Source organism: Salmo salar, chromosome ssa17, assembly GCF_905237065.1.
Source record: "Salmo salar chromosome ssa17, Ssal_v3.1, whole genome shotgun sequence".
In the NCBI taxonomy this organism is placed as follows: domain Eukaryota; kingdom Metazoa; phylum Chordata; class Actinopteri; order Salmoniformes; family Salmonidae; genus Salmo; species Salmo salar.
Genome location: NC_059458.1, coordinates 20,007,501 through 20,025,000, shown reverse-complemented (window position 1 = coordinate 20,025,000; position 17,500 = coordinate 20,007,501). Strand labels below are relative to the sequence as shown.

Below are 17,500 nucleotides of genomic sequence, written 5' to 3'. Positions count from 1 at the left end.
CAGGAGAGGTTAGCATTTTATATCATACCACCAAGACATTCTAACCTCTCACCATTACAATAACAGGGGAGGTTGGTAATACTGTTGGAGAACACTGTGTGTGTGTGTGTGTGTGTGTGTGTGTGTGTGTGTGGGTGGGTGGGTGTGTGTGTGGGTGTGTGTGTTCACTCAAAAAGCAGTGTAAACCATGATGTTTCTGACCGTACAGAAAGCTCTGTCTGTCTGTCTGTCTGTCTGTCTGTCTGTCTGTCTGTCTGTCTGTCTGTCTGTCTGTCTGTCTTGTCGCTAAGACACTAGCTGTTGGTGTGTGTAACAAACATCGCTGGAGTTTGTTTATGGGTTTGGTATTTTACAGGAAAAACTAACACTCATGCAGACATGCACTCACACACTGGCAGAATGCAGACACAAACACACCCTTACACACACACCCTCACAGAGACAGAGTATGTGTGTTTACAACAGTGACGTGAAGAAGAGTCATTCAGGAAGTAGCAATAGCCTGCTGATCAAAACAGCAACCTGGAGGCTAGACCAGCCTCTGTGTGTGTGTGTGTGTGTGTGTGTGTGTGTGTGTGTGTGTGTGTGTGTGTGTGTGTGTGTGTGTGTGTGTGTGTGTGTGTGTGTGTGTGTGTGTGTGTGTGTGTGTGTGTGTGTGTGTGTGTGTGTGTGTGTGAGACAGCATGTTGTTTGTCCATAAAGCTCCTTACTGGTTGTTTATGCGGGTGCCACTCTACCTTCCCCCAACAGACTGCTAAGTAGCTAACAAAATGGCTACCCAGACTATCTGCATTGCTCCTTCTATTGGATTGAAATGTTTTGCACTGTCTCTATGCAAACTCACACACACTCACACTGATGCAGCAACACACACATACTCACACACACTCACACTGATGCGCCAACACACACATACTCAAACACACTCACACTGATGCGCCAACACACACATACTCACACACACTCACACTGATGCGCCAACACACACATACTCACACACACTCACACTGATGCGCCAACACACACATACTCACACACACTCACACTGATGCGCCAACACACACATACTCACACACACTCACACTGATGCGCCAACACACACATACTCACACACACTCACACTGATGCGCCAACACACACATACTCACACACACTCACACTGATGCGCCAACACACACATACTCACACACACTCACACTGATGCGCCAACACACACATACTCACACACACTCACACTGATGCGCCAACACACACATACTCACACACACTCACACTGATGCGCCAACACACACATACTCACACACACTCACACTGACACACACGCTTAATATGCTCCTGTGTCCCGGCACATTGTAAATATGGTACTGCAACTGACTGACCCTGTAGATAGTATGTTTACCCCTATACATATCTACCTCTATCACTCCTGTGTCCCGGCACATTGTAAATATGGTACTGGAACTGACTGACCCTGTAGATAGTATGTTTACCCCTATACATATCTACCTCTATCACTCCTGTGTCCCGGCACATTGTAAACATGGTACTGGAACTGACTGACCCTGTAGATAGTATGTTTACCCCTATACATATCTACCTCTATCACTCCTGTGTCCCGGCACATTGTAAATATGGTACTGGAACTGACTGACCCTGTAGATAGTATGTTTACCCCTATACATATCTACCTCTATCACTCCTGTGTCCCGGCACATTGTAAATATGGTACTGGAACTGACTGACCCTGTAGATAGTATGTTTACCCCTATACATATCTACCTCTATCACTCCTGTGTCCCGGCACATTGTAAATATGGTACTGGAACTGACTGACCCTGTAGATAGTATGTTTACCCCTATACATATCTACCTCGATCACTCCTGTGTCCCGGCACATTGTAAATATGGTACTGGAACTGACTGACCCTGTAGATAGTATGTTTACACCTATACATATCTACCTCTATCACTCCTGTGTCCCGGCACATTGTAAATATGGTACTGGAACTGACTGACCCTGTAGATAGTATGTTTACCCCTATACATATCTACCTCTATCACTCCTGTGTCCCGGCACATTGTAAATATGGTACTGGAACTGACTGACCCTGTAGATAGTATGCTTACTTACTTTCTAGTGTTCTTCTTATTTCTATTTGTCGTGTTCTACTTGACTGTTTAATTCGTTTTTTACAGTTCTACTGATATTGATTACTGCATTGTTGGGAATGAGCAAGAAAGACATTACACTGTACTAGTGACAGTAAAAACCCTGAAACCGAGAGAGAGAGAGAGAGAGAGAGAGAGAGACGAGGTAGAGGAGCTAGAGAGAGAGAAGATGGAAGAGAGAGGAGAGAGAGAGACGAGGTAGAGGAGCTAGAGAGAGAGAAGATGGAAGAGAGAGGAGAGAGAGAGACGAGGTAGAGGAGCTAGAGAGAGAGAAGATGGAAGAGAGAGGAGAGAGAGAGACGAGGTAGAGGAGCTAGAGAGAGAGAAGATGGAAGAGAGAGGAGAGAGACGAGGTAGAGGAGCTAGAGAGAGAGAAGATGGAAGAGAGAGGAGAGAGAGAGACGAGGTAGAGGAGCTAGAGAGAGGAGATGGAAGAGAGGAGAGAGAGAGACGAGGTAGAGGAGCTAGAGAGAGAGAAGATGGAAGAGAGAGGAGAGAGAGAGACGAGGTAGAGGAGCTAGAGAGAGAGAAGATGGAGGAGAGAGAGAGACGAGGTAGAGGAGCTAGAGAGAGAGAAGATGGAAGAGAGAGGAGAGAGAGAGACGAGGTAGAGGAGCTAGAGAGAGAGAAGATGGAAGAGAGAGGAGAGAGAGAGACGAGGTAGAGGAGCTAGAGAGAGAGAAGATGGAAGAGAGAGGAGAGAGAGAGACGAGGTAGAGGAGCTAGAGAGAGAGAAGATGGAAGAGAGAGGAGAGAGACGAGGTAGAGGAGCTAGAGAGAGAAGATGGAAGAGAGGAGAGAGAGAGACGAGGTAGAGGAGCTAGAGAGAGAAGATGGAAGAGAGGAGAGAGAGACGAGGTAGAGGAGCTAGAGAGAGAGAAGATGGAAGAGAGAGGAGAGAGAGAGACGAGGTAGAGGAGCTAGAGAGAGAGAAGATGGAAGAGAGAGGAGAGAGAGAGACGAGGTAGAGGAGCTAGAGAGAGAGAAGATGGAAGAGAGAGGAGAGAGACGAGGTAGAGGAGCTAGAGAGAGAGAAGATGGAAGAGAGAGGAGAGAGAGAGACGAGGTAGAGGAGCTAGAGAGAGGAGATGGAAGAGAGGAGAGAGAGAGACGAGGTAGAGGAGCTAGAGAGAGAGAAGATGGAAGAGAGAGGAGAGAGAGAGACGAGGTAGAGGAGCTAGAGAGAGAGAAGATGGAGGAGAGAGAGAGACGAGGTAGAGGAGCTAGAGAGAGAGAAGATGGAAGAGAGAGGAGAGAGAGAGACGAGGTAGAGGAGCTAGAGAGAGAGAAGATGGAAGAGAGAGGAGAGAGAGAGACGAGCTAGAGGAGCTAGAGAGAGAGAAGATGGAAGAGAGAGGAGAGAGAGAGACGAGGTAGAGGAGCTAGAGAGAGAGAAGATGGAAGAGAGAGGAGAGAGACGAGGTAGAGGAGCTAGAGAGAGAAGATGGAAGAGAGGAGAGAGAGAGACGAGGTAGAGGAGCTAGAGAGAGAAGATGGAAGAGAGGAGAGAGAGACGAGGTAGAGGAGCTAGAGAGAGAAGATGGAAGAGAGAGGAGAGAGAGACGAGGTAGAGGAGCTAGAGAGAGAAGATGGAAGAGAGAGGAAAGAGACGAGGTAGAGGAGCTAGAGAGAGAGAAGATGGAAGAGAGAGGAGAGAGAGAGAGACAAGGTAGAGGAGCTAGAGAGAGAAGATGGAAGAGAGAGGAGAGAGAGAGACGAGGTAGAGGAGCTAGAGAGAGAGAAGATGGAAGAGAGAGGAGAGAGAGAGACGAGGTAGAGGAGCTAGAGAGAGAAGATGGAAGAGAGAGGAGAGAGAGAGATGAGGTAGAGGAGCTAGAGAGAGAGAGAGAAGATGGAAGAGAGAGGAGAGAGAGAGACGAGGTAGAGGAGCTAGAGAGAGAAGATGAAAGAGAGGAGAGAGAGAGACGAGGTAGAGGAGCTAGAGAGAGAAGATGGAAGAGAGGAGAGAGAGGCGAGGTAGAGGAGCTAGAGAGTGAAGATGGAAGAGAGTGGAGAGAGAGAGACGAGGTAGAGGAGCTAGAGAGAGAGAAGATGGAAGAGAGGAGAGAGAGAGACGAGGTAGAGGAGCTAGAGAGTGAAGATGGAAGAGAGAGGAGAGAGAGAGAGGCGAGGTAGAGGAGCTAGAGAGTGAAGATGGAAGAGAGAGGAGAGAGAGAGACGAGGTAGAGGAGCTAGAGAGAGAGAAGATGGAAGAGAGAGGAGCGAGAGAGACAAGGTAGAGGAGCTAGAGAGAGAAGATGGAAGAGAGGAGAGAGAGAGACGAGGTAGAGGAGCTAGAGAGAGAGAAGATGAAAGAGAGGAGAGAGAGGCGAGGTAGAGGAGCTAGAGAGAGAGAAGATGGAAGAGAGGAGAGAGAGGCGAGGTAGAGGAGCTAGAGAGAGGAGATGGAAGAGAGAGCAGAGAGAGAGAGGCGAGGTAGAGGAGCTAGAGAGTGAAGATGGAAGAGAGAGGAGAGAGAGAGAGGCGAGGTAGAGGAGCTAGAGAGAGAGAAGATGGAAGAGAGAGGAGCGAGAGAGACATGGTAGAGGAGCTAGAGAGAGAAGATGGAAGAGAGGAGAGAGAGAGACGAGGTAGAGGAGCTAGAGAGTGAAGATGGAAGAGAGAGGAGAGAGAGAGACGAGGTAGAGGAGCTAGAGAGAGAAAAGATGGAAGAGAGAGGAGAGAGAGAGACGAGGTAGAGGAGCTAGAGAGAGAGTAGATGGAAGAGAGGAGAGAGAGGCGAGGTAGAGGAGCTAGAGAGAGGAGATGGAAGAGAGAGCAGAGAGAGAGAGGCGAGGTAGAGGAGCTAGAGAGTGAAGATGGAAGAGAGAGGAGAGAGAGAGAGGCGAGGTAGAGGAGCTAGAGAGAGAGAAGATGGAAGAGAGAGGAGCGAGAGAGACAAGGTAGAGGAGCTAGAGAGAGAAGATGGAAGAGAGGAGAGAGAGAGACGAGGTAGAGGAGCTAGAGAGTGAAGATGGAAGAGAGAGGAGAGAGAGAGACGAGGTAGAGGAGCTAGAGAGAGAAAAGATGGAAGAGAGAGGAGAGAGAGAGACGAGGTAGAGGAGCTAGAGAGAGACGAGGTAGAGGAGCTAGAGAGTGAAGATGGAGGAGAGAGGAGAGAGAGACGAGGTAGAGGAGCTAGAGAGAGAGAAGATGGAAGAGAGGAGAGAGAGGCGAGGTAGAGGAGCTAGAGAGAGAAGATGGAAGAGAGAGGAGAGAGAGACGAGGTAGAGGAGCTAGAGAGAGAGAAGATGGAAGAGAGAGAAGAGAGACGAGGTAGAGGAGCTAGAGAGAGTGAAGATGGAAGAGAGGAGAGAGAGGCGAGGTAGAGGAGCTAGAGAGAGGAGAGAGAGAGCGGTGAGGTAGAGGAGCTAGAGAGAGAAGATGGAAGACGCCATGCAACATTTATTCAGCCCTGTATGAACTAATATCCATTCAGCTCAATTTGTGGGACTGTCCTCACTTTAATTAGTGTTTAACCCCTGACCTGAATACAGGGAGTTCATTGGCCAGCTCAAACTAGTTTCTCAAACCACTTTATAGGCTAGTAGTGTATGGGTGTGTGTTCAGTTTATGAGGAGCGTATGTGTGTGTGCTTGCGTGTGTGTGTAATATGGGAGGGTAGCAGCTCTGAGGAATGTGTTCTCTCCCCCACTGTTCCACAGAGACGAGAGAGAGAGAGAGAGAGAGAGAGAGAGGCCCAGCACTACAGAATGGTTATATCTGAGGTGCCCGTTTCTTATCTGGATGGGCGGCTTGAGTTCATTTATGAGGCGCTCAAACCTGATGGTGAACCAGTCAAAAACACAACACAACACGTGGACGTGGTGCAGAGAAACAGGGAAACATCTGATCATGGATAAAAGACCCCACCCAGGGACATCAGAGTTCAATAGGACAGCCTTGGGGACATCAGAGTTCAATGGGACAGCCTTGGGGACATCAGAGTTCAATGGGACAGCCTTGGGGACATCAGAGTTCAATGGGACAGCCTTGGGGACATCAGAGTTCAATAGGACAGCCTTGGGGACATCAGAGTTCAATGGAACAGCCTTGGGGACATCAGAGTTCAATAGGACAGCCTTGGGGACATCAGAGTTCAATGGGACAGCCTTGGGGACATCAGAGTTCAATAGGACAGCCTTGGGGACATCAGAGTTCAATAGGACAGCCTTGGGGACATCGGAGTTCAATGGGACAGCCTTGGGGACATCAGAGTTCAATGGGACAGCCTTGGGGACATCAGAGTTCAATGGGACAGCCTTGGGGACATCAGAGTTCAATAGGACAGCCTTGGGGACATCAGAGTTCAATGGAACAGCCTTGGGGACATCAGAGTTCAATAGGACAGCCTTGGGGACATCAGAGTTCAATGGGACAGCCTTGGGGACATCAGAGTTCAATGGGACAGCCTTGGGGACATCAGAGTTCAATGGGACAGCCTTGGGGACATCAGAGTTCAATGGGACAGCCTTGGGGACATCAGAGTTCAATGGGACAGCCTTGGGGACATCAGAGTTCAATGGGACAGCCTTGGGGACATCAGAGTTCAATGGGACAGCCTTGGGGACATCAGAGTTCAATGGGACAGCCTTGGGGACATCAGAGTTCAATAGGACAGCCTTGGGGACATCAGAGTTCAATGGAACAGCCTTGGGGACATCAGAGTTCAATAGGACAGCCTTGGGGACATCAGAGTTCAATGGGACAGCCTTGGGGACATCAGAGTTCAATGGGACAGCCTTGGGGACATCAGAGTTCAATGGGACAGCCTTGGGGACATCAGAGTTCAATGGGACAGCCTTGGGGACATCAGAGTTCAATGGGACAGCCTTGGGGACATCAGAGTTCAATGGGACAGCCTTGGGGACATCAGAGTTCAATAGGACAGCCTTGGGGACATCAGAGTTCAATAGGACAGCCTTGGGGACATCAGAGTTCAATGGGACAGCCTTGGGGACATCAGAGTTCAATGGAACAGCCTTGGGGACATCAGAGTTCAATGGAACAGCCTTGGGGACATCAGAGTTCAATAGGACAGCCTTGGGGACATCAGAGTTCAATGGAACAGCCTTGGGGACATCAGAGTTCAATAGGACAGCCTTGGGGACATCAGAGTTCAATAGGACAGCCTTGGGGACATCAGAGTTCAATGGGACAGCCTTGGGGACATCAGAGTTCAATGGGACAGCCTTGGGGACATCAGAGTTCAATGGGACAGCCTTGGGGACATCAGAGTTCAATGGGACAGCCTTGGGGACATCAGAGTTCAATGGGACAGCCTTGGGGACATCAGAGTTCAATGGGACAGCCTTGGGGACATCAGAGTTCAATGGGACAGCCTTGGGGACATCAGAGTTCAATGGGACAGCCTTGGGGACATCAGAGTTCAATGGGACAGCCTTGGGGACATCAGAGTTCAATGGGACAGCCTTGGGGACATCAGAGTTCAATAGGACAGCCTTGGGGACATCAGAGTTCAATAGGACAGCCTTGGGGACATCAGAGTTCAATGGAACAGCCTTGGGGACATCAGAGTTCAATGGAACAGCCTTGGGGACATCAGAGTTCAATAGGACAGCCTTGGGGACATCAGAGTTCAATAGGACAGCCTTGGGGACATCAGAGTTCAATGGGACAGCCTTGGGGACATCAGAGTTCAATGGGACAGCCTTGGGGACATCAGAGTTCAATGGGACAGCCTTGGGGACATCAGAGTTCAATGGGACAGCCTTGGGGACATCAGAGTTCAATGGGACAGCCTTGGGGACATCAGAGTTCAATGGGACAGCCTTGGGGACATCAGAGTTCAATGGGACAGCCTTGGGGACATCAGAGTTCAATGGGACAGCCTTGGGGACATCAGAGTTCAATGGGACAGCCTTGGGGAAATCAAGGACAGGTGTGTTGGTGTTTTAAACAGACCAATGGGCTTTTATTAGGTACTTCTGCTCCACTAACAGACTCTTAATACCACGACTGATATAAACATGTGAGGACATGTAGACAGTCCTCCATTCACCTCTCCTTCTTTCACCCTTAGGGTGATCCAAGACTGATCCATGGAGAACACACACCAAATTAGAATGGATAAATGTTGGATGAAATGATATGGACATGGACGCGTCACCTCCGCTGACCATCGACGTACGACTCCCATTGAGAAAGCATTGGAAATCACGAGGGCTGGGACTTGCCAGGGACCTCACGATACAATACTATCACGATACTATCACGATACTATCACAATACTATCACAATACTATCACGATACTATCACAATACTATCACAATACTATCGCAATACTATCACAATACTATCACAATACTTAGGTGCCTATACGATGTGTATTGCGATTTGATGTTCCAAACTTTTTGCTCACCATATGTCTGCTGCAGAGAGACGAGAGCGCATGAGAACATGTGTTTTCATGCGTCATGGAAATAAAAGTACTATTTAAAAAGAAGATTAAAAACAAGCTATAGGATGAGAAATGTCCAGAGTTTTGGCGTAGCCGACTAGCTCTAGCTAACACTGCCTAGCAAAAAATGTTTAATATATATCTAATCGATACTTTGAGTCAAGGTATCAATATAATATCGTCCAAAATAATAATGCGATATGTAAATATATTTCCCCCCATCCCTAGAAACCACGGATAAAGGTCAGATCAACAAGCCAGTCTGGCCTCGCCATTATCCATTATACTTTCACCGTCATTTTCTTCTCTTCTCTGTGCTCTTTCGTTTCTTCCGCTCTTTTTGATCGGGAACCAGCGTGTCGTGTGTTTGTGTGTTTGTGTGTGTGCGCGCGTGTGTGTCAGGAAGTACACATGCGGTTTTGAACTCTTTGATGATAAAGGACTAAGATCCCTCATATATACCATCATCTGGAGGATAGCTGGAAGGCTGACAACACCCCCACCCACACACACACACACACACACACACACACACACACACACACACACACACAAACACACACACACGCCCCACCCACACACACACAGAAAAATAATTTGCTACAGGGTGACTGTCAAAATGATTGAATGCTATATTTTTCTCTCCTTCCTTCTTTCTCTCCCTCCTTCCCCCCCACTCCCCCTTTTCTGTCAACTCACAGGTGGTGTCCTCCCATCAGAAACACACCGAGAGCAGCTTGACAGCACAGGACGGAAGGAGGGAGGGAGAGAGAGAGAGAGAGAGAGAGAGAGAGAGAGCCGACCATCTGTGAATCACATCAAGGCAGCTGTGGTTAGGGTGGACTGCATTTATTTTACGAACGAGGGGCAGAGAAATAGAGGGGGATAGAAGAGAGAAGAGGAGAGAGAGAAGGACAAAAGGAGAGGGGGCCTTGGTGAGTTTCCAAGCCCAGGACAGTGAACCCTGATCAGGGGGACTTTCAGGCGACAGTGGGGTTAGACCAGGCCCCTGGAGTTCCTTTGGAGAGATGAGGAGCTCTGAGAAGACAGTGTTTAGACACAGGTGAAACTCAAATGAATCCTGACTCTAATGGATCCTGTGATTACAACATGGATTGACCTTTTCTTCTCATCTGAAGGGATATTTTCGTTTTTTATGTTGATGTTTTTCTGTGTGGAAATGTGTCTATTTTTTCTGCATGAATTTGGAGTTTCAAATCTTTCTGGTGTGGATTTTAAGGAGGCTGTTTAGTTGACTGTGGATCTGAAGCTGCCCCACTCATCCGAAGGGATTTAAACAAGAACTATTTTGGCCTTGGATTTGTTCACGTTGTGTTTTTTTCCAATATGTTTTTTTTCATGCAGTAATTGAGACTGCTTTGTAACCTTGGTAACAAAACGGTAACCAGGCGTCAACTGAGCGGTAACCATGGCAGCAGCCTATCGCGTGGTAGTGAGCAGTGTTAGTTGCTACAGCAGCGTGGTGGTGGACCGTCGGGCTCAGAGTCACGCGGTGCACTACTGCTCCGGGTCATGTGGGGCGCTGTCCCAGGGACTGGACTGTACTGTTGCCCATCGCAGTACCTGCTCCGAGCTGCTGACCGCCCCCTCACACACACACGCTCACACACACCCCGACCCCTCACACACATTCACACACAACCTGACCCGAAACGCTAACTCTCCTCACCAAATCCCCAACAGCTGTAAAGTTAGTATCGCCAGCTGTAACGGGAGTTGTGGTGTTCCTAATGATCCTAACGGTGTGTATGGTGTGGTGGGTGAGGACAGTCCTCCATGGCGAGGTAAGAAGGCCAACACCACCGCCACTACTACCAGCTCTGGTCCTGACCGGCCTCTCCAGAGCTCTGCCAGTCTGAAGGACATCACAGGAGAAGCCATCAACCTGGCCAGTGGCAAACTCAAAGAGTTCTCCTTCGAGAAGCTCCGCCTCTCCACCAGTCACGTGACCTTCAGGAAAGGTCGCAAGGTCAGGCCGGACTCCTACAGCCGTCGGTCCACGGACCTCGACATCGTCTACGGACACTTCACCGGGAACGCCGGAGGAACGGGGAATGGGACTATTACCGGAAATGGAAACGCCAATGATGAGAACCTGCCGCCTTTCAGCGACAACACCAAGGTGCTCAAAGGCCAATCGCCTGCTAGCATCACCGCCGGGGGGCGGGTCTCTAGCCACAACCAGCCTATCCAGTGTCTCCAGGGCCGGGGGCGGGTCCACCAGTAGCCTATCCAGCGCCTGCTCCGGTTCCTTGGAGGCGGGGCTCAACACCGTGGCGTCTCTCTACCTCAGCTCATTAGCCGACGAGTCGCTCATCGCCCGGTTACTGGAGAAGACCCGCGCGGGGGAGGAGGGAGGAGTGGGAGGAGCAGGGGGGGAAGACATACGGGCCTGTCTGGACATTCTGGTCAAGTGTTCTGAGGACTTGAAGAAATGTACGGACATCATCAAGCAGTGTATCAGTCGGAAGAGTCCCGGGGGGAGGAGAAGATGGGGGAGCCAGTCCTGAGAGCATCTACAGAGCTGTGATGACCAGGCTGAGCTCCTATCTGAGGAAACTGCCTCTAGAGCTGGAGGGGGCTGGGTTAGGGTTAGGGTCAGGGGCTGGAGGTCAAGGGTCAGGGATTGGAGGTCATAGCGAGTTGGCCGAGCTGGTTAGTAGTCTCCATATGCTGCAGCAAGCTGCTGTCCCCTTCTCACCCATATTTGGGAATGATCAACCGCCACGGTATGAAGACGTTGTTCAGAACCCTCCCTTACCCAGGAGCAGGGATGTACTGCCACCCTCATCACTCGCTCCAGACTCTTCTCTCCCTTTGTCCACTACGCCTGAGACAGCAGGGAGACATACGGTTCAGACCAACGGGCTGCAGCACACACACACTCCGTCACACACACACTCTCCCTCACCGCATACACACACGTCTGTTTCTACCCCTCCATCCCAGGCACACACACCTTCATCGCAAATGCACAGTCCGTCAGCGGGTCCACACGCTCCGTCCATCTCCCCCATGGAGGCTCTCTTTATTGAGGAGGATGCAGACCTGGGAAGGGGGCTGAACAGGGCTTCCAGACACACACACTCACACACACCGACCAGAGGCCTCACACACACTCACAGTCGGAACGGGACCGCTTTTAGTCCACACACACCCCCCAGCTCCGCGCACACACACCTCAGCCCCAATCTGTCACACGTACACGTTACACACACACTCCAGTCTGCCGGTGAAGACCTCACCTCAACCTCCGAACACACCCCTCCTGTCACTCATAGAGACGACGATATCGACAGACTTCTGATGGACTTGGAGTGTCTGTCGCAGAGCATGGGTCGGGAGAGAGACAGAATCAGAGAGGGAGAGAGAGAACGAGGGACGGAGCCCCCTCTCCCCGCTAAGACCAGACAGAGGGGGACAGGACAGGGGAACCCCTCCCCACAAACCCAAATCAACCCCCAGGCTCAAAGGCCTGTTCCTGTTAGCCACCTAACCGCTAACGCCCAGGCCACTAGGTCGACCCCCAGCTCGCCTGCTCCTCTCCCCCAGGCAGAGGGCAGCGTGGTGGGGCTGGGAGATGAGGAGGACGGGGCCCTGCTACTGAGGATCCTGGAGAGCATTGAGAGCTTTGCCCAGGAGCTGGTGGACTCTGGGGGTAGTCCTGGGAACACTGGGAAGACTGGGGCTCAGAGCAAAGAGAAGGAGGTGATGAGACTCCTACAGGACACTCTGACGCAGGCCAAACTACCTGGATCTCCACCAGCTGGTCATGGTGACGGTCCGTGTCTATCTATTCCTATCCATGGTATTGTGTATATGTTGCACGGTTCTTCGTTCTATGTATGTATATGAACTGAACTGTGCCTTTACTTACAGATGGACCTGTCTCCACGCCTGTACATGTGTCTGCCTCCACACCAACACCTGCACCCAGACTTACAGATGGACCTGTTCCTACAGCTCTACCTGTCTCTACAGCTCCCGTCCCTGTCCCCGTCCCTGTCCCTGTCCCCGTCCCTGTCCCTGTCCCTGTCCATATCCCCACAACCCTACCAGAGTCTGTCGCCACAGACCAAGCTACACCTTCTGCCCCACCCACACCTGTTCCACCACCTACAGTCGTACCCACACCTTCAGAAGTGGCAACAGTTGGACTGTTAGAGGCCTCTACACGTGAACATCCACCTGTAGCTGACCTGATAGCTGTACTTACCACCAAGGCCACCCTTCCACCGGCTGTAACCCCTGTCCCGCCCCCTACACCCACACCTGGAGAGGCACCTGTTGCAACCATCGCTGCTCCTCCTGTTGCCGTGAGACACCCGGTTGCCCCTAGCGATGTGGTTGCCCTGAGAGATATCGGCTCAACGCTGCTCATCCAGCAGACGCCTGAGGTGATCAGAGTGAGTACCCCTGACCGACGTGTGTGTGTGTGTGTGTGTGTGTGTGTGTGTGTGTGTGTGTGTGTGTGTGTGTGTGTGTGTGTGTGTGTGTGTGTGTGTGTGTGTGTGTGTGTGTGTGTGTGCGTGCGTGCGTGCGTGCGTGCGTGCGTGCGTGTTGCTGTTGCTGCTGAAGGAGACTACTTTCTCTGTGTTCTAGTTGAGAGATGCATTGCTGGTTGGATATGTGTAGATGTTCTAGCTGAGAGAGAAATAGATTAAGGGAGGCAGAGAGAGAGGGAGGCAGAGAGAGAGGGAGGCAGAGAGTTAGAGAGGGACGCAGAGAGAGAGGGAGGCAGAGAGAGAGGGAGGCAGAGACAGAGAGGGAGGCAGAGAGAGAGAGAAAGACAGAGGCAGCGAGAGAGCGAGAGAGAGGCAGAGAGAGAGAGAGAGGAAGAGGCAGAGGGAGGGAGGATGGAGGGAGGGAGGCAGAGAGAGAGAGAGAGAGAGGGGGAGGGAGAGAGAGAGGGACAGGCAGAGAGAGAGGGAGAGGTAGAGAGAGAGAGGAGGAAAGGAAGAGGTGGAGACAAAGTGGTGGCCAGCTCTCTCCTCTAGAATGTTTGGGGTAATTTAGGGCTTTGTGCTGGTAATGTCATAAATACAGTGCCTTCAGAAAGTATTCATACTCCTTGACTTATACCACATTTTGTTGTTACAGCCTGAATTTGAAATGCATCAAATACATGTTTTGCTCACCCATCTACACACAATACCACATAATGACAAAGTGAAAACATATTTTTAGACATTTTAGCATATCTATTGTAAATTAAATACAGAAATATCTCATTTACATAAGTATTCACACCAGTACATGTTAGAATCACCTTCGGCAGTGATTACAGCTGTGAGTCTTTCTGGGTAAGTCTCTAACAGTGATTACAGCTGTGAGTCTTTCTGGGTAAGTCTCTAAGAGCTTTCCACACCTGGATTGTACAATATTTGCCCATTTTTATTCTTTTTGAAATTCTTCAAGCTCTGTCAAGATGTTTGTTGATCATTGTTAGACAGCCATTTTCAAGTCTTGCCATAGATTTTCAAACCGATTTAAGTCAAAACTGTAACTAGGCCACTCAGGAACATTCAATGCCGTGTTGGTAAACAACTCCAGTGTACATTTGGCCATGTGATTTAGGTTATTGTCCTGCTGAAAGGTGAATTTGTCTCCCAGTGTCTGTTGGAAAGCAGACTGAACCTGGTGTGCTTAGATCTATTCCATTTCTTTTTTTAAAAGGTATTTTAATAATGACAAGCATACCCATAACATGATGCAGCCATCACCATGCTTGAAAATATGAAGAGTGATACTCAGTGATGTGTTGTGTTGGATTTGTCTCAAACATAACTTTATGTCCTGAATACAAATCGTTCATTTCTTTGCCACATTATTTACAGTTTTACTTTATTTAGTGCCTTGTTGCAACCAGAATGCATGTTTTGAAGTATTTTGTATCTTGTACAGGCTTCCTTCTTTTCACTTTGTCATTTAGGTTAGTATTGTGGAGTAATTACAATGTTGTTGATCCATCCTCAGTCTTCTCCTATCACAGCCATTAAACTCTGTAACTGTTTTAAAGTCCCCATTGGCCTCATGGTGAAATCCCTGAGCGGTTTCCTTCCCCTACAGCATCTGAGTGACTTTCATGTTTAATTCATTTGTAAAAATGTCTAAAAACATAATTCCACTTTGACACTATGGGGTATTGTGTGTAGGCCAGTGACACAAAAATCTACATTTAATACATGTTCAATTCAGGCTGTAACACAACAAAATGTGGAGAAAGTCCAGGGGTGTGAATACTTTCTGAATGCACTGTATGTCGCCTACATATCAACATGGAGTAAGGTTTCACAGCATGGTCGATCAACAGACAGCAGAGGTAGAAGGAACGAGAGAAGGAGGGATGACAAGGAGATAGAGAGAGAGGAATGTAGATGAAGTGGTCCACTCACAGGCTCTTCTCTCTGATTGGTTGAAGTGTTATTTTGGGACCAGTCTCTGTTGTTGCAGTGTCACAGGCAGAATGTGTGTGTGTGTGTGAGGTGCTGATTGGAGCACAGCGGGAGAGGGTGGGGGCTGTTGGCATTGGGAATGTTAATGGTGTTGTTACCAAGTACACACACACACACACACACACACACACACACACACACACACACACACACACACACACACACACCAGGCTGACAGATAGAGGTGTGATGGGGACCTAAATCTGTCTACTACGGCATCCTGCTAACAGACTCACTGTCGCCACAGTGTAAACGGACCCTGTGTGTGTGTGTGTGTGTGTGTGTGTGTGTGTGTGTGTGTGTGTGTGTGTGTGTGTGTGTGTGTGTGTGTGTGTGTGTGTGTGTGTGTGTTCTGTCGCCAAAGGGTAGGCTGACCCATTGCTACCGTTAGGTCACAGCTGAGTTTAGGAATAGCTCTGTGTGTGTGTGTGTGTGTGTGTGTGTGTGTGTGCTTTCTGACACCCGATGCCTCTTTGGCATTCTGAGATTTATGCAAATACACCCCAGCACCAACCCCACCCCATGTCCTAATTAAACATTACCCTGCCAATCACACTGAAGTGTGACTCAGGGGTCCAAAGGCTGTGTGTGTGTGTGTGTGTGTGTGTGTGTGTGTGTGTGTGTGTGTGTGTGTGTGTGTGTGTGTGTGTGTGTGTGTGTGTGTGTGTGTGTGTGTGTGTGTGTGTGTGTGTGTGTGTGCTGACAGAGTAATATAGGCCTTTCTGCACCTGTCAGAGTGTTCCCATTAATCACCATGGAGACCAGGAGGCCAGGCCAGATAAATCCAAGGCCAGGCAAGACAGTCGAACGCAGAGCAGAGAGCAAGACAAGACTAGCAGAACAGACAGCAGAGAGCAGACTAGCCATTTGGAGCCCAGAACAGAAATGAGGGGAGAGCCAACCCTCCTCCTACCCTTCTACAGTGACTGCATTTCAAATGGCACCCTATTCCCTTGACCAGGGCCCTAGGCACTAGGGTGCCATTCGGGACGAAGCCAGGCTTTGGCTTTTACATTCCCCATGGGGGAGTGAATGAGTGGCCGTGGCTTAAGTTACTGAGAAGAGGTCAACAGGATGAATGGAGGGGTAAACAGCAGGGGTTGTTGTCTTGGGGTCGATACTTAAGGACATCACCTCTCAAATGCTTCCACAGGAAATGAGGTCACAGCAGGAAGCTCAGCCAAGCGGTGAGAGAAGCCCCCTCCCCCACTTTCCCACTACTTCCCTCTCTAACACACAAATACACACACAAATACACACTTTCCCACTACTTCCCTCTCTAACACACAAATACACACACAAATACACACTTTCCCACTACTTCCCTCTCTAACACACAAATACACACACAGACACACACTTTCCCACTACTTCCCTCTTAACACACAAATACACACACAAATACACACTTTCCCACTACTTCCCTCTCTAACACACAAATACACACACAGACACACACTTTCCCACTACTTCCCTCTTAACACACAAATACACACACAGACACACACTTTCCCACTACTTCCCTCTCTAACACACAAATACACACACAGACACACACTTTCCCACTACTTCCCTCTCTAACACACAAATACACACACAGACACACACTTTCCCACTACTTCCCTCTCTAACACACAAATACACACACAAATACACACTTTCCCACTACTTCCCTCTCTAACACACAAATACACACACAGACACACACTTTCCCACTACTTCCCTCTTAACACACAAATACACACACAAATACACACTTTCCCACTACTTCCCTCTCTAACACACAAATACACACACAAATACACACTTTCCCACTACTTCCCTCTCTAACACACAAATACACACACAAATACACACTTTCCCACTACTTCCCTCTCTAACACACAAATACACACACAGACACACACTTTCCCACTACTTCCCTCTCTAACACACAAATACACACACAAACACACACTTTCCCACTACTTCCCTCTCTAACACACAAATACACACACAGACACACACTTTCCCACTACTTCCCTCTCTAACACACAAATACACACACAGACACACACTTTCCCACTACTTCCCTCTCTAACACACAAATACACACACAAATACACACTTTCCCACTACTTCCCTCTCTAACACACAAATACACACACAGACACACACTTTCCCACTACTTCCCTCTCTAACACACAAATACACACACAAATACACACTTTCCCACTACTTCCCTCTCTAACACACAAATACACACACAAATACACACTTTCCCACTACTTCCCTCTCTAACACACAAATACACACACAGACACACACTTTCCCACTACTTCCCTCTCTAACACACAAATACACACACAGACACACCTTGGAGTCAGTGTTGCTGTGTGTGAGGAGTTTCCAACACTGACAATAGCCTCCAAGGTTAGACACACACACACACAC

General features: G+C 49.2%; 2 protein-coding genes across 4 annotated transcripts in view; both read left to right on the top strand.

Annotated features, from left to right (window-relative positions):
* The window catches only part of LOC106575383 (serine/threonine-protein phosphatase 2A regulatory subunit B'' subunit alpha), a 96,208-nt gene that overhangs the window by 54,256 nt on the left and 24,452 nt on the right, over positions 1–17,500 (top strand). For 2 of the 3 annotated variants that reach the window (XM_045698966.1, XM_045698967.1), the window contains 2 exons: positions 9,293–12,393; positions 12,492–13,018. In XM_045698966.1, coding sequence (XP_045554922.1) covers positions 11,142–12,393; positions 12,492–13,018 — 1,779 coding nt within the window. In that variant the 5' untranslated portion in view covers positions 9,293–11,141. The remainder of the gene's footprint in view (positions 1–9,292; positions 12,394–12,491; positions 13,019–17,500) is intronic. The other variant, XM_045698969.1, reaches the window with a different exon arrangement.
* Positions 5,484–9,096, top strand: LOC106575410 (uncharacterized PPE family protein PPE12-like). Its single transcript, XM_014151914.2, has 2 exons — positions 5,484–8,071; positions 8,213–9,096. The coding sequence occupies exons 1-2, from the start codon at positions 5,917–5,919 to the stop codon at positions 8,215–8,217; spliced, it is 2,160 nt and encodes a 719-aa protein (XP_014007389.2). The 5' UTR covers positions 5,484–5,916; the 3' UTR covers positions 8,218–9,096.

Excerpts from the sequence above, each read along its gene's own strand:
- LOC106575410 (XM_014151914.2), top strand. The coding sequence starts at position 5,917 with ATGGGCGGCTTGAGTTCATTTATGAGGCGCTCAAACCTGATGGTGAAC.